The sequence below is a fragment of the Diadema setosum genome, chromosome 4 (genome assembly GCF_964275005.1).
Source record: "Diadema setosum chromosome 4, eeDiaSeto1, whole genome shotgun sequence".
Lineage (NCBI taxonomy): Eukaryota > Metazoa > Echinodermata > Echinoidea > Diadematoida > Diadematidae > Diadema > Diadema setosum.
Genome location: NC_092688.1, coordinates 20,362,902 through 20,383,121, shown reverse-complemented (window position 1 = coordinate 20,383,121; position 20,220 = coordinate 20,362,902). Strand labels below are relative to the sequence as shown.

The window sequence follows — 20,220 nt, the reverse complement described above, 5'->3', positions numbered from 1 at the left end:
AGTTCACAGAAGCAAGGGGTAATAACACTTATTGAAAAGGAAGGTAAAGATAATTTTCAGATAAAGAATTATAGACCAATAATACTTTTAAATGTAGATTATAAGATTTTGTCTAAAGTGTTAGGTAAGAGGATTAAAGAAGTTCTCCAAAAAAAAAATGATTAAGTAGGATATATTCAAAATATAAATATATATAGGAGGCAGTACGCCTGAAATGAATAAATGTAGACATTTTGAAGATAATAAAAATAACCATTCTTTTTAATAGTAGACATATTTGTATTAGAAATAGAACGATAATTTGATGTGGATTTATTAAAGAAAGGGGTTGTTCAAATAGGGCTACATTTATTGAAATGGGAAGAGTTAAATATTTAGGGAATTTATTTGTAGTACTTTGTTTTTATTGAACTTTTTTATTATTCTGTCTGGCAGGCTGTAGGATGTAGTTGTTTGGGTTTTTGTTGTTGTTTGTATGCTTTTTTCTACTTTCTTACACACCCATAGTTAATGCTTCCCTGGCAGTATCAGCACTGTAATTTTGTAATTTAAGCATTTGAGTATAAGTAAGATTGTGAACGGGTTCACCTTATATGAGGTTGGGTGTGTGGGGGGGGGATGTCTTGCTCCCTTCTGTTTTATGTGGTTGTTTCTTTTCCTTTTTTACATACGAAATTCTTTCTTTTTCATTCGTAATACTGACAATGTGGAATTTATGTAATAACAATGAAATTTGTGTTATCCTGTCCAGAATTTATTTGTATATTGTTTATATGAAAAAAGGAAAATAAAAAACTGACAAAAACAAAAACAAAAACAAAAATCTTATGAAATATGAAAGAACATGTAATTCTTCGAGGAATTCAATTTATTTGATGAAAATTGGTCTTTTACCCCTTTTATTGGATATCTCATTCATTTCAAAACCGATTTTCATCAAATAAACTTTAAATTCCCATTAGAATTGTATGCTCTTTAATTGCATTTGGCAGAGTGGCTTCTAGATATCTGCAAAACGTTAAAGCTGATTCCTCACCTCAACCAATACTATACCATCCCTTCAATAATTGGCCCCTCCCCTTTCGGCTAAACTCCCTTGATTCTTTCCTCCCATGCTGTCGATAGGTGATGCTCATCACTGAAAGGGGACAGCTAATGACGCATTATACAGCGTCTATGGCACTCCGTCAACCCAAGGGGGTGGAGGAGCCCTTCCACCGGCCTGGTTGAATAATATTATAAAAAGGCCTTTGCCAACAACGATGAATTGAGAATGTTTCCATCGTTGTAGAATTCCTGAAGTACAATTACTGTAGAATTTGGGGAAAATCAACAATGACGAAGAAGACAGAAATGATAACAAGAAATACAGAAGCTAAAGGAGGGAGGGAATAAAAAGGAACACTAGATATAAACACGGAACGAAAACTGATACATGTACTGACATTACGCGACGCGAGGGACTGTAATATACGACTGTTTGTGGGGGAAAAATAGAGAGCTTAAATGTGTACACCATTCCAACAACATTCTTTGATAATCCCCAGTTTATCCTCAATGCCTCGTCCTTCTCAGCTCCGTTTCATTCCTCCAAAATAAAGGTACATTGTATGTCTCCGAGAAAACACAAAAAGCTTTTATGGCCTCCCTGCACATCATTCCACATCACAGTCCAATGCTCAGAAGCCATTCTGGGAACGGTCCTTATGGCAGACAGTTGCTCAGCAGGACAATGATGAAAGAATCCACGTTAAGAAAATAATGGCAAAATTGAGAATGATAATGGTGTGCTCAAGCAGGCGAGAATTTCGTGCAACACAGCGCGCCTCTTTTCAGCGAGACCTGCACCTCATTAAAGGCACACATTGGGTATGCGTAGCTTAAAATTCTGGTAATTCTTTAATAGACCACGTCTATGTTTACAAAGCTATAATGTTTCGGGAGTTTTTGTTTTTTTTTTCTTAAGTACACTCAGCCATTAACTTCCTATTAAAAAAAATGACCAGTAACATTACAGCCCTTCTATGATAAAGGGACCTGGTACATGATTATAGCGGGCAGTAAAAATCGAAATTTCAAGTTAAATTCAAACTTTCTTTTTCACTTCTTTCAACAGAATGTACCAAAAAATACGTAAATTTGGCATGTATTTTAAGGAATGATACACAGGTAATAGCAAGGAATAACATGTTCTTGTCTATAGACATTACAAAATGAGGTATCATTTATACAAACATATACATTCTGTGAAAAAAAAAAATCGTCCAAGGGAAGATCTCTCGATCTCTTACTATATTTTTGAAATTCGCATTCTTATCATTTCTCTCTTTTTTCCTTTCTGTCTGTCTGTTTGTCTGTCTGTCTGTCTGTCTCTCTCTCTCTCTGTTTCAACATATCCCAAAATGGTCGTCTATCCCATGATATTTTACACCAGAACTTTTTTAAACTAATCTCAGAATTGTCCCATACATCAATCAGTTATATTGATAATAGTAAGCAAGAAGTCACAGTGCGTCGTGACGGTTGCACGTCAAGAGACCGACACCTACGAGTCATACAGCTCACGAGTCATACAGCCCACGAGTCATACAGCTCACAAGTCATACAGCCCATGAGTCATACAGCTCACGAGTCATACAGCCCATTAGTTCGACACTAAGTTAACAATTAAGACCCACAAGACCGACACATTAAGTCTCGTGTTATATCTGTCGAACTCGTGGGCTCTTTGTATCTAGTGTCGAACTCATGGGCTTCATTTGCCTGGTGTGGAACTCATGGGCTCTATGACTCGTGAGCTGTATGACTCGTGGACCTGTTTTCAATGTCGAACTCGTTGGCTGTATGACTCATGGGTGTCGGTCTAGTGGGATGACCCCGTCGTGATTTGTGAAAAGAAAATGAAATAACGACTTTTTTAAAAAAATGTGATATGAAATCATAATATACCATTAGACGAGATACTAATGAAGTATTTAATGATTCAGCTAAATGAATGAATCTGTATCTCCTCATTGATGATTTTATAGTCGCAATGACGTCATAATCATCGTCATGATAGGGAGATGGCGCGAAGACGCGGGATCTCACAACACGAATTCTGTATAACAGGGTTAGATACACAAATACACAAAAAAAAAAACCTTATGCCCAATCGTTAAATTAACAAAATTGTATTTCACGCCATGCACAGCAATAGCACAGCACAGTATTATATAAAGAAAGCTATTTAAACATATATAAAATAGAATGATAACTATGTTTGAGTTTTCCCCTTTATTATTTTTATCTTACAAATTACAACGATATTTTGGAGTTGATTACTGATTTTATTTTGTAGACACGGCTGCTATACACTTATGTAAGTCGAATTTAAGTTTCGAATTTTGCCCCAGGCCTCGATCCATGTGATAGGCTCCTGCTTATTATCGCGGTCCCGTGCTTTTCTGATATCACAATGTCTAGAAATGCACAATTCTAGAATCAATTCCTTTAAATCCCCCCTTTTTTCTAAATTTCGCTAATCGTAACGACATGACATATTCTGAATAAACAATCAATCATCATTTAGATAATGTACAACTGTTATTTTCACGATTTCCTTCTGAACTTTTTTTTTTTTTGGTGATATTATGCTATACGTCTTATACATCGAATACTGTCATGTCTGAATGTATGTACTTTGAATCAATTTGTAAGACATACAGTATGCTTAGCTTACGCGTCGTGTAATGTTATTTTCTAAATGTATGCATTATTCTGTTATGAGTTATTTGAAAAAAAAGACAGCAATAAAACTAAACCAAAAAAAAAAGTGAATGCGTTTTCTTCCACGATAAGGGAAAGCCTTATCAGCTGCTTATAGTGATGTTAAAATATTCTTCGTTTCTCGGTTATACTCGTTTCATCTATGCCGATTTATGCTGTGATTTTAAGTAGCTAAATCTGCTAAGAAACTTCAGGCTGCTTTATCACTTGTTCATCAATATTTTGATACATGTATGTGGAAACTCTTTGTTAATACAAACAAAACCAAAGTGGTTTCTAGTCGTCGATTTCGTAAAGGTACCTTTAGGTTTTTTTTTTTTTTTTTTTTTGTTTCGATGGTCTTTTTTTAAGATTTGAGCAAAGAGATTTATGAAGCAGGCGGAGTTTCGAGTTCGTAGGTAGGGCCTACCCAATAGAGTTATTTATGATTACAGTTACCTTGGAGTATTTGCTTGTATTTTTATGGTCTTTTCGTTTTCAAAGTTTTTCAGAGAAGAAATTAATCAATCCCACTGAGTTGTGATATTTAACTTGAAGAGCAAAGCTCGTAAGTTAACTTTACAAGTTGATGAGCAGTGTGAACTGTTAATGTCCTTGTGGTTCCGATTGTGTTGAATGGTTGTGTGGATTGGGACTACGAGAATTTACCTCAAATTGAAATGTTTCATAAGTAAAAATTAAAGAGATCATTAGATTTAAAAGTTTATTAGCATTAAAAGATTACCTGCAGACTAGTAATTGTTTCATTTTTGTGTATTCAAAATATGCCTTAAATGTCTCTTGTCGTGAACATCGTTGGCCGACGTTGGGCCTAAGCATGTATGACTAACCTTTGCGCAATTATTTGAAATAATTCCGTGTGTATCAATATTTCTTATTTAGCTAGCAGTAGATGTTGAAATCAGGTTTAATGGATTGCCTTATGATATAAGTTTTGGTTGATATGGGGCTTCAGGTTTCCAACTTTTCTGTGAGATAATGAGAAACCTCTTGTGAAATAGTTATGAAAGAGCATGTAATTCTAAGAAGGATTCAATGTGTATTTGATAAGAATTGGCTTTGAAATGGCTGAGATATCCAAAACAAATGATCCTATAATAAAAGGCGGAACCTAGCTTTTATAAGATCGATTTGTTTTACTTTCTGTGTTTTTTTTTACATCTCAGCCATTTCAAATCCGATATTCATCAAATGAACTTTGAAATTCTATTAGAATTGTATGCTCTGTAACATTTCATAAATGACTTTTCAGTATCTTGCAAAAAGTTTCAAGGCTCAATCCTCATCTCAACCAATACAATACAATCCCTTTAATCTTAGAGATTAGAAACGTCGTATAATATGAACATAAGTTTTGTTGATAACACATCATTATCATACGTTTTGACTTCAGAATCAGGGAAACTTTGAGTCAAGCTAGTCTCCTCTTCAGACCGCACAACTGCATGGTCATCGTGATGAATGAGACGAAGGATAACCTTGTCTTCTTCTGCAACGGAAAGCGGGTAGGAATATTACATTCATCGTATTACCATGATTACAGTGGTTGATCGCAGCTTACAGATCACTATCTTATCCTTTAAGTGCATGATAGCATGCCAATCGCAAACCATCTTAACTTCATTTTGAGATACTCTGGCGACTGATTGTTGCTGCCTAACACCCGTGCCGGCCCTACCCATTTGTCAATGCCTATTGTAATTGAATTATTTAAATAATATCTCCCCATTTGTTTACAGTTCGCTTGGTAGATGTGTGCTTGCAGATGTACCAGATTTGAGACTAACTATTCTCTTTCCCCACAGTGTGATTTTTAACAAAAGGTTCTGTCTGTCTGTTTGTCTGTTTGTCTGTCTCTCTGTCTGTCTCTCTCTCTCTCTCTCTCTCTCCCTCTCTTTCTCTCGGTATGTCTGTCTCATATTACAATAGGTCTTTTTCGCGATGAACTCGCCAACCTTTCGAATAGTGTCTCGGTTATGGCTTTGATAAGTCTTTGTCAAAGGCATCTGACTGTTTTGCACAGAGAAATGAAAAAGACTGCTACTTGATATGCGTTTGATCATTGATATTCTCTTTGTCAAAGGCATCTGACTGTTTTGCACAGAGAAATGAAAATGATTGATACTTAATATTCGTTTGATCATTGATACTCTCCCGTTAATTAGCCCTGCTGATGCAGCCACTTTAGGTCGTAGTTTACATGACAATTATACATAACATGTGGATGTAAATCTGATTATCCTGTGATGTTCTCCACAGCTAGCACAGTAATATTTTAGTAGGCCTATGTAAAACGACGTTGTGTCTGTCTTAAAGTGTTTTATCGGCAGCTACTAACAATACATTGACTAAAGGAATAATTACGAAATCGAAGCACGTTACAACTCTTCCTCCTATACAGGTGGTTGAAAGTGATCCGGATCCAGAAATGAACCTCCTTTACTACCTGCGGAAACACTGTATCCTTTTCCATGTTCTCAAGATTCCATTTACAACAGCACTAAAACTTAATGGGGAAAAAAGCCGTTTAAAATAAACCGTGTATGATGATAAATTGTCTTTATATTCAAATTGGGGAAAACAATGGAGACGTTAACACGAAATTCATGTCTATAAAAGATATATCAATGTCCAGCACTGCATGCATGTTTTAATTTACAGGGTCTATATAGGTATAGTGAGTATACAGTTGAGAGAAAACAGAAGTAACAAAGTACTAACGAACCATCGGAATAACTGTAAATAACTATAACCATCTATAGATCACCACTCAAGAAAAGAGTAGCAGAGAAGATTAAAACTCTCGATCCTTGACGGCGATATGTATACCATCAGTACGACTGACCGGAAGTAAGCTGAGCTGTTCCGAGGGAGGCTGCGGGGCGTGTACTGTGATGGTCTCCTCTTCTTCCACCACTGGACATGTCAGGTAGGAAACATTCACTATAAAGACCCTATATGATATATTCATGTCTAGCAGCTACTAGCCACGCGATGCAATAGTTGAAACCAGGAGGTATTCCAATAAACACTTAACACACACTCAAAATTATACTCCATCCCAACCCTCTTCCCCCGTCTCCCTCACTCCCTTGCTCTCTCCATCTCTCTCTCTCTCTCCTTCCCTTCAGCTTTGTTGTCAACAGCGTATTTAAGACGCCAATCCATAATATGAAGTGAAAACTTGTTATTTAATTCAATTAAATTCCAAAGTCTATTAATTTTTCAACAAAACATAAAATCATAAAATTCACCGTGTTTTTTTTTGTAACAAAGTACAATGTAATGATTTAGACGATGCATTTTTGAATTGCAGAGAGTAATCAACAATAGTGAGAAAAAATACTATTATAGAAACATTGTAATGAAATCAAATCGGACGCTTGTGTAACATAATCACCATGTCCTTATAGTCCAACTATGGATAAGCAATCTATATAATTCAAATAGATAGATAGAAAGATAGATAGAGAAAGAGATATGATATGAGTTGTGATGTAAAAGCTTGTTGCATTTACATGCAGTCATCGAGCGGTGAACGCCTGTCTTGTCCCCGTCTGTTCGGTTCACGGGGCTGCCGTCACGACGGTGGAAGGTATGGGGAGCGTCACAACGAAGCTACATCCTGTGCAGGTTAGCAAGAAAAGATGACAACAGTAAATGATAGCAATGGAGTCTTTTAATGCGCCAATGTCTGTCACACAGTGACACTATACTGGCGCAGAAAGGTGAGACCTCCTCTCACTTTGCTTCATTCAGGAAAAGGCTAGAATATCGAAAGAAAGCACACAGTTACTGGAACAACAAAAAAACTTTGAGTTCTTTCTTGAACAGAGGGAAAGAGGTCTCCATTCTGAGTTTCAAAGGCGATGAGTTCCAGAGAGAAGAGCCAGACTGGGTGAAAGCTCTGTTACCCCATGAATGATGGATGGGGGAACTCGAAGAGAAAAGAGAGTTAAGAGAACAGAAATAAAGTTCTTGGTATTATGATCGTTGATGCTTATTCTGATTCGTTGTTATGTTAAGTTATCAACGTTTTGTTGTATTTTACTCCATTTTTTTTTTCATCTTTACGTGGAGTCCGACATCTGAAAAAGAGCCCTGAAGGAAAAATGCTTGCCCACATTTTACTGAATCATATTGTGTTTTCTATACCTACTAGCATTATGTTTGGTGTTTTTTTTTTACGTTAGACTCTATAAGATGCATCTTCTTCGTAGTCATTCATGACATAATCATGTTGATATGTGCCCCTCCTTTATGAACTTTGACCCTATGATACCCAGGAGCGCATCGCCAAGGCGCACGGATCCCAGTGTGGCTTCTGCACCCCTGGTATGGTGATGTCCATGTACGCCCTTCTGAGAAACAACCACCAGCCGACGATGGAAGATATAAGCAGCGCACTAGAGGGAAACCTGTGCCGCTGCACGGGTTACCGACCCATACTGCAGGGTTTCAAGACATTCACTAGGGTAGGGAATTCCGTGATGGTGGTGATTGTATCTCATCATCAACGTACACGGTATTAGAATGGAAACACAAAGCAGACATTTAGTATACAAGCTGACGATACATTAAACTTGATACAAGGTACACATACAGTACGCTGCCAGAATCATTTTCTTTTAATGATTAAATTGTTCAAATTATGCACTCATGCTAAGGTAGATAAAACCAGAAGCAAGAAACACTTTGTAATAGCAGTTACTTTTAATAGTCTGTATAGGTTGTGGAGATACAAGAATTCTTGCAGAAATATCGTTGGTGATTGACTTATAAAGTGGTTATCCTGTCAACGTTTATATATGAAGTTGGCACAATTCAACTTAGCAGTAAATCGCAACTTGTACTCAGATACATCGTTTTCAACAGGGTTTAAATAACCTTCTTCATGAACAAAAAGAGATTATGGTTACTTTTGAGATTTACGAGAGATATGGCTACTTCCTTTGATACAAATCAGTGAAATACAAGAATAGCTTACAAGTTTTAGAATTGCATGAGTTATGTTGAATATTAGAGAGACCTGAATCAAATTAGAAGGTAACCTAAAAGAAACAATGTTACAAGATCACGTAACGCGTAGTTACCACATAATGACTGCATAGCATCATGTACTGATATTTTGGAAAATTGCTCACATACTTCATGAGACAAAATTTCATATTGTTCAATATTGGTCAATAATTGTTGTGTTGTTTGCTGTTTTCGTGTTATCGTTTCAAAGGATGGCTGCTGCGGAGGAAAGTGTATGACAGATAGCAATATCCTAAACGGAGACCAGGCCAGAGAGGATGAAAATACGGTATGTCGACATAAATTCAGTGCACGAGTAAAATGAGTGTGCAAGATATGAGTCATGTTCGAGTGTAATGAGAAATGCTGCTTTTCAATGAAATATCACTGCGTTGAAGTAGACATACACACTCATACGAGAACATACATGAAGGAAGACATGTTTCACATGATTTCTTTGTTTTTCTTCAACTGTATAATGATTAGAGTGTGTGTAAATAATCAAGATACTTTCCATACTACTGTACTACTCAGCGAATTCAGTGATTTATTCTGAATATCAAGACTAAAATACATTGCGTACTATAGACGTACTAAAGGCCTTAAAGTTCAGTTAACATGGTTTACATGAAAAGAATAAGCAATATCATTCTTCTCTGAAGATTTCAAGGTAAAATTGAATCACTTTCACAATGACTATACCCATACCATAAAGCACGAAGATACGTTCACGCGCATTATACACCCACACACGTCGGTAGGCCTGTAGACCACAGGCACTGGGGAGTAGCCTGGGAGTTTAACCTTTCTTAAAATTCTGGCGAGTTTGTCAATGTGCAAAGAGAGAAAAAAAGTGCAAAATATTTACAGATACCTGTTAAATAATCTAAGGGTCTAGTTTTTCATTTAATTTAAGGTAATTTCTCAGGGCCGGCAGAGTGTTCTACGGCCGTGAACTATCTGGCACCACTCAGTTCACAGGAACATGGCTACCAGGAACTTGTTATTCTAACAGTAGACGTACTGTTTCAACTACCGCCTTTGTATGCTGACAAACTATAAAGTACCAGTTCTTGCATTTTCTGCCGCAGAAAGAACTAACATAAGGATCTCCTCTACACAAAACAAACATTTTGCTTTTGGTATGGGATATAACCATTGTCCCTATCTTGAAGGTCTCCGAGGCGTCAAAACATTATAATGTGGATTATGAATAGGACATACGTACATAGCATGCATAGTGAGATGAATAATTGATTGCATCTGAACTCTTGCAGGGATCACATACTCTATACGAGCAACGTTTGATAACTCATCGCCATTGATAACACAGATTGGTGGAGTCGTATTGAAATCACGCTATCCGCTAGAGGACATGAAAATAATGACCTACCTTATACGCAACGTTTCTTTGGGAATTGTATGTGTTTATTCAGTGCAAAGAGACTCTGAATGAACTTTGAGCAACCATGTTTGCCGGTTGGCGCAGTCGTTTACCCGAGACAACACACAAAACAACAACAACAATAAGCAGTAGATAAAGCTGAATAAAAATATTTGGCAAAAGAATATACACAACAAGAAGAAAAAAGAAAGAAACAACTATGAAAGCCCGTTACTTTCGTGGGTTCGGGGGATTCTGCCTCCATATCTTTCAGTGTGCGTGTTTGCTAGTCTATTATTCAGACAGTCGTGGCATATCATAGATTGTATATTAATGTTGCTGTAGATATCTTTCTGGTCAGAACATGGAGCCACTACGAAATATCTCTATGATCTACAAGGTCCAGGGCCATGTTTCACAAGGCTGTTCATAAAGTTATGCTTGACTTTACGAACGACTGGAATATAAGGTGCCAATTTGTGTCCCATTTTCTTTTCCTTACGTTTTTAGAAAAGTACGACTGTATGTCAATTTTCGTCCACATTGTGGCAAAAATACACTTTCAACTGAAAATGTGTGTTAACATGTAGAAATAATCATTATAAATTATCTACAAATTTCAACTTCAGCTATCGAAATTAACAATGACTAGGAAAACCCACTTGGCTTGCCATATTTATAAGTCGTTCGTAAGGTCGTGCGTAACTTTACTAACAGCTTCATGAAACAGGGCTCGTAAGTGGGCCCTGTATACCAGTGCAAGTGTAGTGATCTAAACAGAATTCGTTAAAACACGATTCACCAAATCCATTCATTTATGAGTGTTACTAGAGATACACTAATTATACTATTCATCGTTCGTCTATCGTTTTATAACATGACTATCGTTGATTGTTGCTATCAATACACATGCAAACGGCCGCGATAAGAAAAGACATGATTTGGGGTCACCGTTGCGGTAAGATCATAAAAAAATAATCTCCCAGTGTTAGGAATTTCAACTGTAACCCTTGAGGCATCAAATCCTTTATAGGTGCAAAGCATGAATCCAGAGCATTTTTTTAACATGGTGGCAAAGAATCACAAGTATAAAGGCTGTTTCAAGTGAAATGTAGATATAAGTGCACACAAAATGTTCGTTATGGAACGGCCCAGTGCTAATTACGGTATAGAAGGAGTTGCAATAGCTTTGAAAGTATATTAACCCGCGACTGTAAAAACAAAATGAAACCTGTACCGGGGTAGCTTTTTTCATCCCTTTTTCATCCTATTTTTTCGGGGGGGGGGGGGGGGACAAGAGACAACTGAGCAATTACTGTACGAAGAATTCAGTGATATCTGATAGGCGTTTGTCTTTTTTATGTAATCCTTCTGAACAGGCAGCTGTGCTCTTTGATGCGAGTGAGTTTGTGGAGTATGAACCAACCCAAGATATCATCTTCCCGCCAGAACTAATGGTAAGGACCGTTCTATGGAGATAAAGATATATATATATATATATATATATATATATATATATATATATATATATATATATATATATATATAATATTTTTTATGTTACAGTTCGTTATTTCGAAGTTTGCTATTCCAAAGGTGCCTACTTCCTAATATGAAAAAAGGTTTGTTAATCCGAAAAAAAATAAGGTTCGTAATTCTGAAGGTTCATTAGAACGCAACTTCTCTTCATTTTCGGATTAAAGAATCTGATTTATTTTTCGGATTTACAAACCTTCGGAATAATGAACCCTCGGTATAACAAACCTGTCTTCATTTCCGGATTAACGAAACTTCGGAATAACGAACTTTATATCGTTTTCGGAATTGCGAGCCTTGGAAATAATGCCACAAATCCGTTGACAATTGTTTGGATTAACGAACCCCTTTTCAATTTCGAATTAACGAAAATCTATGGGTGTTATACGGAATTTGTGTGTTCCTGATTTCATTTCGGGTTAATGAACCTTCGGAATAACGAACATAACCCCTTTTGTAATCGCTATGCTATCATGGAACCCAGCATGCCGTCACTTGGATGGGAAGCTGAATCACTATCTCTTTGTAGAAATACTCTATTCCATATAATTATGTAGACATTAAACTGAACCACATCAGCAAGAATGTTTTGGGGGTTTGTATGAAAATCGTTTATGCTTGAATTCCCACAGCTCTTGTAAAAAAAAAAAAAAAAAAAAAAAGTAATGTAAAAAATGTTACATGGCAATATCATGAATTTTTCCTGACGTACGAACAAGATGATTTTACATACAAAAGCTGATAAGTGAACACTATAATGACACCTTAAGTTGCATCACTGTAGCTCAACATCGAAGGGAACATCGGAAGCCTCTACTTAAGAGCATGAATCAGTTGATACGAAATTATTCCCATTGAAGAGGTTAGATTGTGTTGCAGAAGATACATCGGAGTGCCCTAGTACAATGTATATTCATTACATAATCTTGATAGTGTGGACCCCTGTCGTGCCTGTCGCGCTTTGAATTGTTGTTCGGAAACGATGAAGTTAGTGTTTTGGCTGGCATATTTGAATTGAGTATTTTGAATCCATCAATTTTAACAGAAATATCGACATCCTTTCATATATAAAGCAGACAAAAATATCAATTTGAAGGGAAAACGTTTAAGGGAAAGCTGTGGTACTGTTGACATGAATACCCATTGAATATTACTAGGTGCTTCCCAAATTTAGTATAATCAATATTGGTCCGGGATGATTTTGTCTTTTCAGCTCGCTTCGAGCCAACCTCCGCAATCTCTGACGTTCCGGGGTGAGCGCGTCACGTGGTACCGACCAACCAGCCTCGCCGAAGTACTAGCCTTGAAGGCCAGGTTCCCAGATGCTCGTCTTGTGGCGGGAAACACTGAGATTGGTACCCCTTCACTTTGATATAGTTACACAATTTGCATAGACCATGTTGGTAGCCTAACTACGAATACTACTGGATTAGGGCATATTCACGATTTTTACAGGCCATGTTCGTAGCAGAATTACTAAGACTACTGGATTGGAGTTACATCGTATTTGCAGAAAAAGAGATGAAGAGAAAATGCACACAGATCTGTTACATCCATCATGGAGAAACCTGGGGGGGGGGGTTCTCACTCATTTCATATCAATACGTATTTATTATGGTATGCATATATAACAGCGATTACATCTTACATTCGTGAGCACAAAACAATCTACCCATGAATCTATCAGTTTTCTGGCAGCAGACGCACATGTGTTGCTACTGAAATCTCCTTCGACAGGTATTGAGATGAGGTTCGGCAATCAACTGTACCCAGTCCTAATCTGCGTGACCCACGTACCGGAGCTGACTGCTATGGAGGTCACCGATGACGGGATCGTGGTGGGGTCGTCGGTCATCCTTTCTAGGCTGGAGCAATTCCTCAAGACCCTCACCTCAGACCTTCCAGGTTCTTTATGCGATATAGTCATTCTCCCTACAAACAAAATGGGATTTTTTGAAAGAAAGATATTTTTCAGAGGGGTGAAGGTTCAGGTGCGAGTTTCTTCACTTTGTCTCCCTCTACAAATTAAACTTGTTAAGATCGCAACTGCTGATCTGTAAATTAACAAATTTAATTTGTAGAGGGAGACAAAGTGAAGAAACTCGCACCTGAAAATGGGATTTTGTTTCGTTTTGTTTTGTTTTTTGATTTGTTTTTGTTTTGATTTGTCTTGTTTTGTTTTTTGTTTTGTTTTGTTTGTAGGGTGCAATTTTTTTCCCACTGGGATATTTATTATTCTACATCAAACATAATATATTCACTTGATACATCATAATGTTTCAAACAAAGTATTTTGAAAAACAGGAAATGAAATATCGTGATTCAGACCATCATATCACACGTATCAAGAGAAGAGGTGTCTGAACAGACACCATAGTTCAGACACCATTTTTCTGAAACACTTGCAGCTTGTAGTTCTTGCAATAAATTTGGGGGTGAATTCCTCATAGGCAAAGGTCTCCTTCACCTACACTTTCTTGCCCTTGTTCTACTTGTACGTTTCTTTATATAATCGCATCGGGAGTCTAAGGATAGGATCAGTGTGAAATCAAATGTATGATTGCATCGCAACATAAACTCGCTTTGCCTTCAATACAGCTTACACGTCATCTGCTGACAAAGAGTGGCAGAAGAAACTAAACAGCTTTACAAGTGCATAAAAAACAACTGGTACTAGTAGTTCTACTATAGACAGAGGAGACAGAAAAAGGTATGAATATATAGAATACAATGTACATAAACTGTAATAGGCCCTAAGAAAGTAAGCACGGTAATGGTGTTCAAATAGCGATAGTGTAGTAATGATGATAGTAGTAGTTCCTGAGAGGAGTAGTTATACAGACAGGTATTTTGTGGCGACGTGAATTGCCTTGCCCGCAGTTTGCCTATCAGCTGATCAGGCGTTAAAGGACAAGTTCACCTTCATAGATATGAGGGTTGGGTGAATGCAGCAATATTAGTAGAACACATCAGTGAGAGTTTGAGGAAAATCGGACAATCCGTTCAAAAGTTATGAATTTTTGAAGTTTCTGCTCACTCAAGGCTGGATGAGAAGACTACTATAGCTTGTGATGTCACATGACTGTGTGCAACGATATAAAAAAAGAATGAAGAAAATTCAACATATTTTCACTTTTCTCGCATAACAAAAGAACACTTGACTTCTCTCTTTCAGAAGGCAGGGGGATGAATATTACCCTTAACATATGTCAGTAACAAGTCGAAGAAATGTGCACTTTATTCAAAAAGTGAAGTTTTGTGAAATTCTCTTTTTTTATTTTCTTTATATCGTTGTACGCATATAACATCATACACTATGTAGTCTTCTCATACAGCAGTGACTGCGCAGATACTTTAAAAATGTATAACTTTTGAACGGATTGTCCGATTTTTCCCAAACTTTCACTGATGTTTTCTGCTAATATCGTTGCATTCACTCAGTCCACATGTATATGAAGGTAGACTTGTTCTTTAAAGACCCACGGACAGACGGACCCGGAATTCAATATGCGCTGTTGGATGGCGTGATAATGTCTAACATCATCAGTACGAAAATAAGACAATGTGAATCTAGTTAATCATGAATCAAATATGGGTCGCAGGCGCGTATTGCGTGAACATTCTGTTGTAAAGATTGCAAATGTGCTATACGCTGTTCAAACCAGACAGAAACAACGGCCGAATCAAGAGAAGAACTGATATTGAGGTTATTGTGATCAATTTCGAATATTCAGCGTACAAAACGAGTTTCTTCGGACGTTTGGGATATAGCAGATGCCTAATGCGTCCTTCAATAACGCCCTCTTGAAATCCTGGTCCCGATACCCTAAATATTTGTTACTTCAGCAATTTGAAAGTAAAGTTCTTTGCGTAGAACACAAAACCCGGGTTTTCTCAGCTATCGTGGAAATGCTCCGATGGTTTGCTGGTGCCCAGATCAGAAACATGGCGGTGAGTTTGAGTTTCATCTCGCAGTCATTATATTGACATTTTATTTCTACAGAGGATATTTTACCCGTGAATACTTAATGTCATTAAAATAATTTGTCCTTGAATATTAGTGATAAAGACGCTAAATGCTGTCAGATGTCATATGTTGCAGCTGATTTCGACATGAATACTATATCATTACGTTTTGTTAGTGGGGCCAACCGGTTTTTGTTTTGTTTGGTGTTTTTTTTTGGGGGGGGGGAGGGGGTTATTTGTTTTATGTTGCTGCTGCTGTTGCTTATGATGATGTCATTTCATGATAGTCATGTTTTGTAGATTTAGGTGCTATGGTTAATTTTAGATTAAATTGCCCTTTGATTATTCCTTCTAGACAATGACGTGTTTTCGAGGAGGAAAACAGTTCAGAATTGGACCCAAACCTGCTACAGTTTTATATCCCAATATGCCAAAAGGGATAGGTCAATGTTAAGTCAGCTCTTTTACCTATGCACGTGCCTGATACTTGCTATAGCTCTTGAAGACGCCACTTTTTTAAATTGCTCCAAAATATAGTGTTGTCAGCATTTCAAAGGTTGTCACGTTCTCTATCCAAATGTTTTACTGTGTGAAAGGCTGTCGGTGGGAATATTGTGACTGGGAGTCCAGTGTCCGACCTCAATCCAATCTTCATGGCTGCAAAGTGCACTGTGGAGCTGGTATCACAGTCCAACGGTGAGAAAGATCATGTGACGTAAGAAAGATGTAAGAAAGATGTGACATGTATCGGGAGAGAAGCCAGAAAGACACGTGATGAATGAAAAAGTTCTGTTGCGTGCTTCATTCATGTAAATTATGTATTACTTGCTTTGCAAAACATTGAAAACATAAATTTATGAGCCAATAGTCACGCTCACACGTGTCTGCGCCACTCTTGTCAAGTATAAAGGTAAGCGAGATACTGTATAATAAATATTGTTTGCAATTTTATATACTGAGGGAAACATTCTACGAAATAACAAGTTTATTAAGTTTATTGTGTTTATGTTTTATGATGAATTACATCATGCATTTTTTTTGGTTGTTGTTGTTGGGAAGTACAAGTCTTATCTGTGTGTTTAAAAGGGCCCAATCCCAGGGACCCCCACATGGAATAATATAAAGGATGATGTTACATGTCAAGCTAAATTGAATCAATGGATTTTTTAAGCAACCAAATGAAACACGCGCTCCCACGACTGCGCAGACTAAACAATACAAAGAAACAAATAACTGAGCGAGAATATGTCAGACATTTAGTCGGACGAGTTTTAAGGAATAATTCTCCCAATCGCTGGTTTGAAGAGTATAGCACCTGCAATATGTGTATAGTGTGTGATGTAAGACTGCCAGAATGACGAAATGATATGGCTGTAAACGTTCTGTGTTGAAACATGAAAATGTGAGGATTGTTGAGTTATCCAGCCAAACTGCTAACCTGAAGAATTGCACAAGGAACTATCAACGGCTCTATACAGGGTGATTGTCCGTCGTCCGGACAGGTCACGTCCATGAGTTGTTAGCTCCGTTCATGTCAGGGACTTATCAAGAAAGGAATAAATACGATATTTTACTTCTTCTGACAGGTTCTCGATTTGTGACGATGGACGAGGATTTCTTCACGGGCTACCGCAAGAACATCTTGATGCCGGACGAGATTCTCCGGAGCATTACCATCCCCTTCACTCGCCAGGTGTGACTTGGTCTCAGGTCACTTAAAACGCACACACACAACAACAACTTTATTTCCACAAAATCCTGCTGCATTATAAAGCCTTTACTAACTTGGTCTATGCCCTATGCTCGAAATATGATTGTGGTTTCCTGTCAGTTTAGGAGGGGGATTCACAAATTAGATCCGAGAAAATTTTCAGAAATGTAGATAATTAGAATGTGGGTATTTCTGCCACATCATTTGGGAGTTTGGTCATCTAACATTGATATGAAAGTGTTGAAGATATGGGTAGTACAAGTGTAATATTTTCCCATCCAGACAATATTGCCAGCTTCTTGTGCCTTCTGCTGCGTCACATGGTCAGAGGTGTTTTCAAATGATGTTAATTTTGATGTGAATATTGAACATTAAATCTTATGTTCTCGCAGGTGGTGTGACTGCAAAATTGATCATACTTTAGGATCTAACGAGTGAAGTGCCCCTTCCTTCTTTCCTTCCTTCCTTCCTTCCTTTCTTCCATTCTCAGAACGAGTACGTCTTCGCCTTCAAGCAGTCGCCTCGTCGAGAGGACGACATCGCAGTGGTCAATGCCGGGATGAGGGTTCTCTTCGGAGTGGAGGCTGACACCCCAGTCATCGAAGACGTCACCTTGGCGTTCGGTGGAATGGCCGCTACCACAGTGATGGCTCTCCAGACTATGGCTAGCTTGAAAGGAAAGTGAGTTAATTCCTCGTATAGACATTCATTCCTCTTGGTCTATGACCGATGCTTCCACACATTGTTATGGTCAAACCATGTCGAAATAGGGCGAAGCAAACGAACAAGTGACCACTTATTCTTATATTTCAGGTTTTTATATTTGAGCCCTCTTGTACACATTTAAGAACAGAAATCGTATAAGTGAGACTTTATTGTCACATTTTTTGACGTAAGTGAAGTTTAACAGAATAAAGTGTGTTAGATAAAGTCCTGTAAAATTCTTAATGTTCCAGCTGATACATTCTTCTTGTCATATGTATGGTTCTATGACATTTTGCTCTTGCGACGATTGCTCCGATGCCTCACATCAAAGTAGACCAAAAAACCCTAATCACAACCCTAACACTCTCCCAGGTCCTAGGAGAAAATAAGACCCGAGCAAATGTCAGGTCGTCATATAGGTATTCATTTTTTTTTTCAGATCATGGGACAGTAGCACGCTAGAGAGCGCTCTGTCAGGCCTAGAGAGAGATCTACCTCTCCCAGCGGGCGCCCCAGGGGGAATGGAGACGTACAGAAAGTCCCTGACTCTGAGCTTTTTCTTCAAGTTTTACCTCATGGTCTTGGACCAGCTTAGCATGCGTCAGGTGGGCCCGATTGAAATGACAGTGAACAGCCGCTATCGCTCAGTAGGGACATCGGATTGCTTTGTCATTTGATTATTGCGTGATATGAATATAATATATTTGTATGTATAATTCAATGTATCTTCAAAAAATACAATTATGTTTTCTTCATTTTGTTACTCATTACCACATTTTTGGGGGGTTGATTTACGTTTTTGCAGTATGCTCTTCTTATACATTGTATATAATTCTCACTGTTTATTTGATGGAAATTAAAATAAATTTGAACTTTGAACTTTGATAGTACCGCTTTGCTAATACTAATACACCTAATTTTTAATGGTTGTCTTCATTACTTTTTTTGTCACAACAGCCTGACCTCAACGTTTCTGTGTCATCTCGCGAAAAGAGTGCCGCTTCCTTGTATCAACTTCTGCCTGTCCGCGGTGCCCAAGTGTATGAGGTATATTTTATATTATTGTAATAACACGACCTTAATTACCAATGGTAGCACTGTTCCTGCTTTCAGGGCTCTGCCACTTTTATCAATGTCAGCATTGCAAGTAAGATATGTTTAAATCTGAGTCGAGAGGGAGGGAGGATAAAAACTTCTGTCCCAATTTGAAGGATGAAGCGCTTGGCAGGATTCGAATTAGAGACATCCTTTTCAAAATCAAGAGTCTTATCCACTGCACCACCGAAGAGTATGCTATTGTCAGTATAAATTATATACAACATTTCGTAGCTATACACGATTTTGCTACATGATGTTGTAAAGTGCGCATTGCCCAGATTTTGTAAATGCCGCCTCGGGCAAAAACTTTATGAGCCTACATTCCGCACACAAAGTAAACAACTTGCAAACACTGTTTCAAATGTCCATGCCTTCTGCTCATTGGACTACCTGAATTTCATATGCCCACACCTTTTTAAGTGAAAATAATCCTACTCACGTCATACATATTCGCACAAACACACACATACACACATACAAACACATTCACACACTATCAGGCATTGAATTCCTTTATTCTTCATCGTCCTTTTTTTTTTTCGTGCACGATTTCATGATCACATAACCTTGCATGATACCGAAAGCATCTAAGAAAGTATGTCTTAAAGCCTTGAAAGTCCCGATCGACCATCTCTACACTGTAAAAACGTGGGTGTTAGATTTAACACCACGGGTGTTAAATCTAACACCGATCAAACTTCAATAAAGGACCACACCCACAGGTGTTAAAAATGCACTGTGATGGTGTTGAAAAGTGTTCACCTGACACTTCGTGGTGTTAATTTGACACTGTACCTGGTGTTATTTTGACACTGTACTGGTGTTAATTAAAAAATGACACCACATGGTGTTGATTTGATACTTGTTGGTGTTAATATCAATGGTTTAACACCCGTCCAGCTTCAATAAGGGACCACACCAGCTGGTGTTACTTTGGTGTAAAATTATTTTCACATTTTTTCAAAAATCTAGTATTTTAATGTAAAATTCTTGATCGTCTTGTTTAAATTAAAAATCAACAAGAAGTGCAGTT

General features: G+C 37.6%; 1 protein-coding gene across 1 annotated transcript in view; it reads left to right on the top strand.

Annotated features, from left to right (window-relative positions):
* The window catches only part of LOC140226992 (xanthine dehydrogenase/oxidase-like), a 38,410-nt gene that overhangs the window by 1,232 nt on the left and 16,958 nt on the right, over positions 1 to 20,220 (top strand). Inside the window, exons 2-16 of the mRNA XM_072307429.1 lie at positions 5,162 to 5,273; positions 6,170 to 6,227; positions 6,604 to 6,697; positions 7,293 to 7,401; positions 8,055 to 8,243; positions 8,999 to 9,032; positions 11,555 to 11,628; positions 12,921 to 13,062; positions 13,445 to 13,612; positions 15,582 to 15,658; positions 16,270 to 16,369; positions 17,260 to 17,366; positions 17,875 to 18,065; positions 18,529 to 18,694; positions 19,047 to 19,136. Coding sequence (XP_072163530.1) covers positions 5,214 to 5,273; positions 6,170 to 6,227; positions 6,604 to 6,697; positions 7,293 to 7,401; positions 8,055 to 8,243; positions 8,999 to 9,032; positions 11,555 to 11,628; positions 12,921 to 13,062; positions 13,445 to 13,612; positions 15,582 to 15,658; positions 16,270 to 16,369; positions 17,260 to 17,366; positions 17,875 to 18,065; positions 18,529 to 18,694; positions 19,047 to 19,136 — 1,659 coding nt within the window. The 5' untranslated portion in view covers positions 5,162 to 5,213. The remainder of the gene's footprint in view (positions 1 to 5,161; positions 5,274 to 6,169; positions 6,228 to 6,603; positions 6,698 to 7,292; positions 7,402 to 8,054; positions 8,244 to 8,998; positions 9,033 to 11,554; positions 11,629 to 12,920; positions 13,063 to 13,444; positions 13,613 to 15,581; positions 15,659 to 16,269; positions 16,370 to 17,259; positions 17,367 to 17,874; positions 18,066 to 18,528; positions 18,695 to 19,046; positions 19,137 to 20,220) is intronic.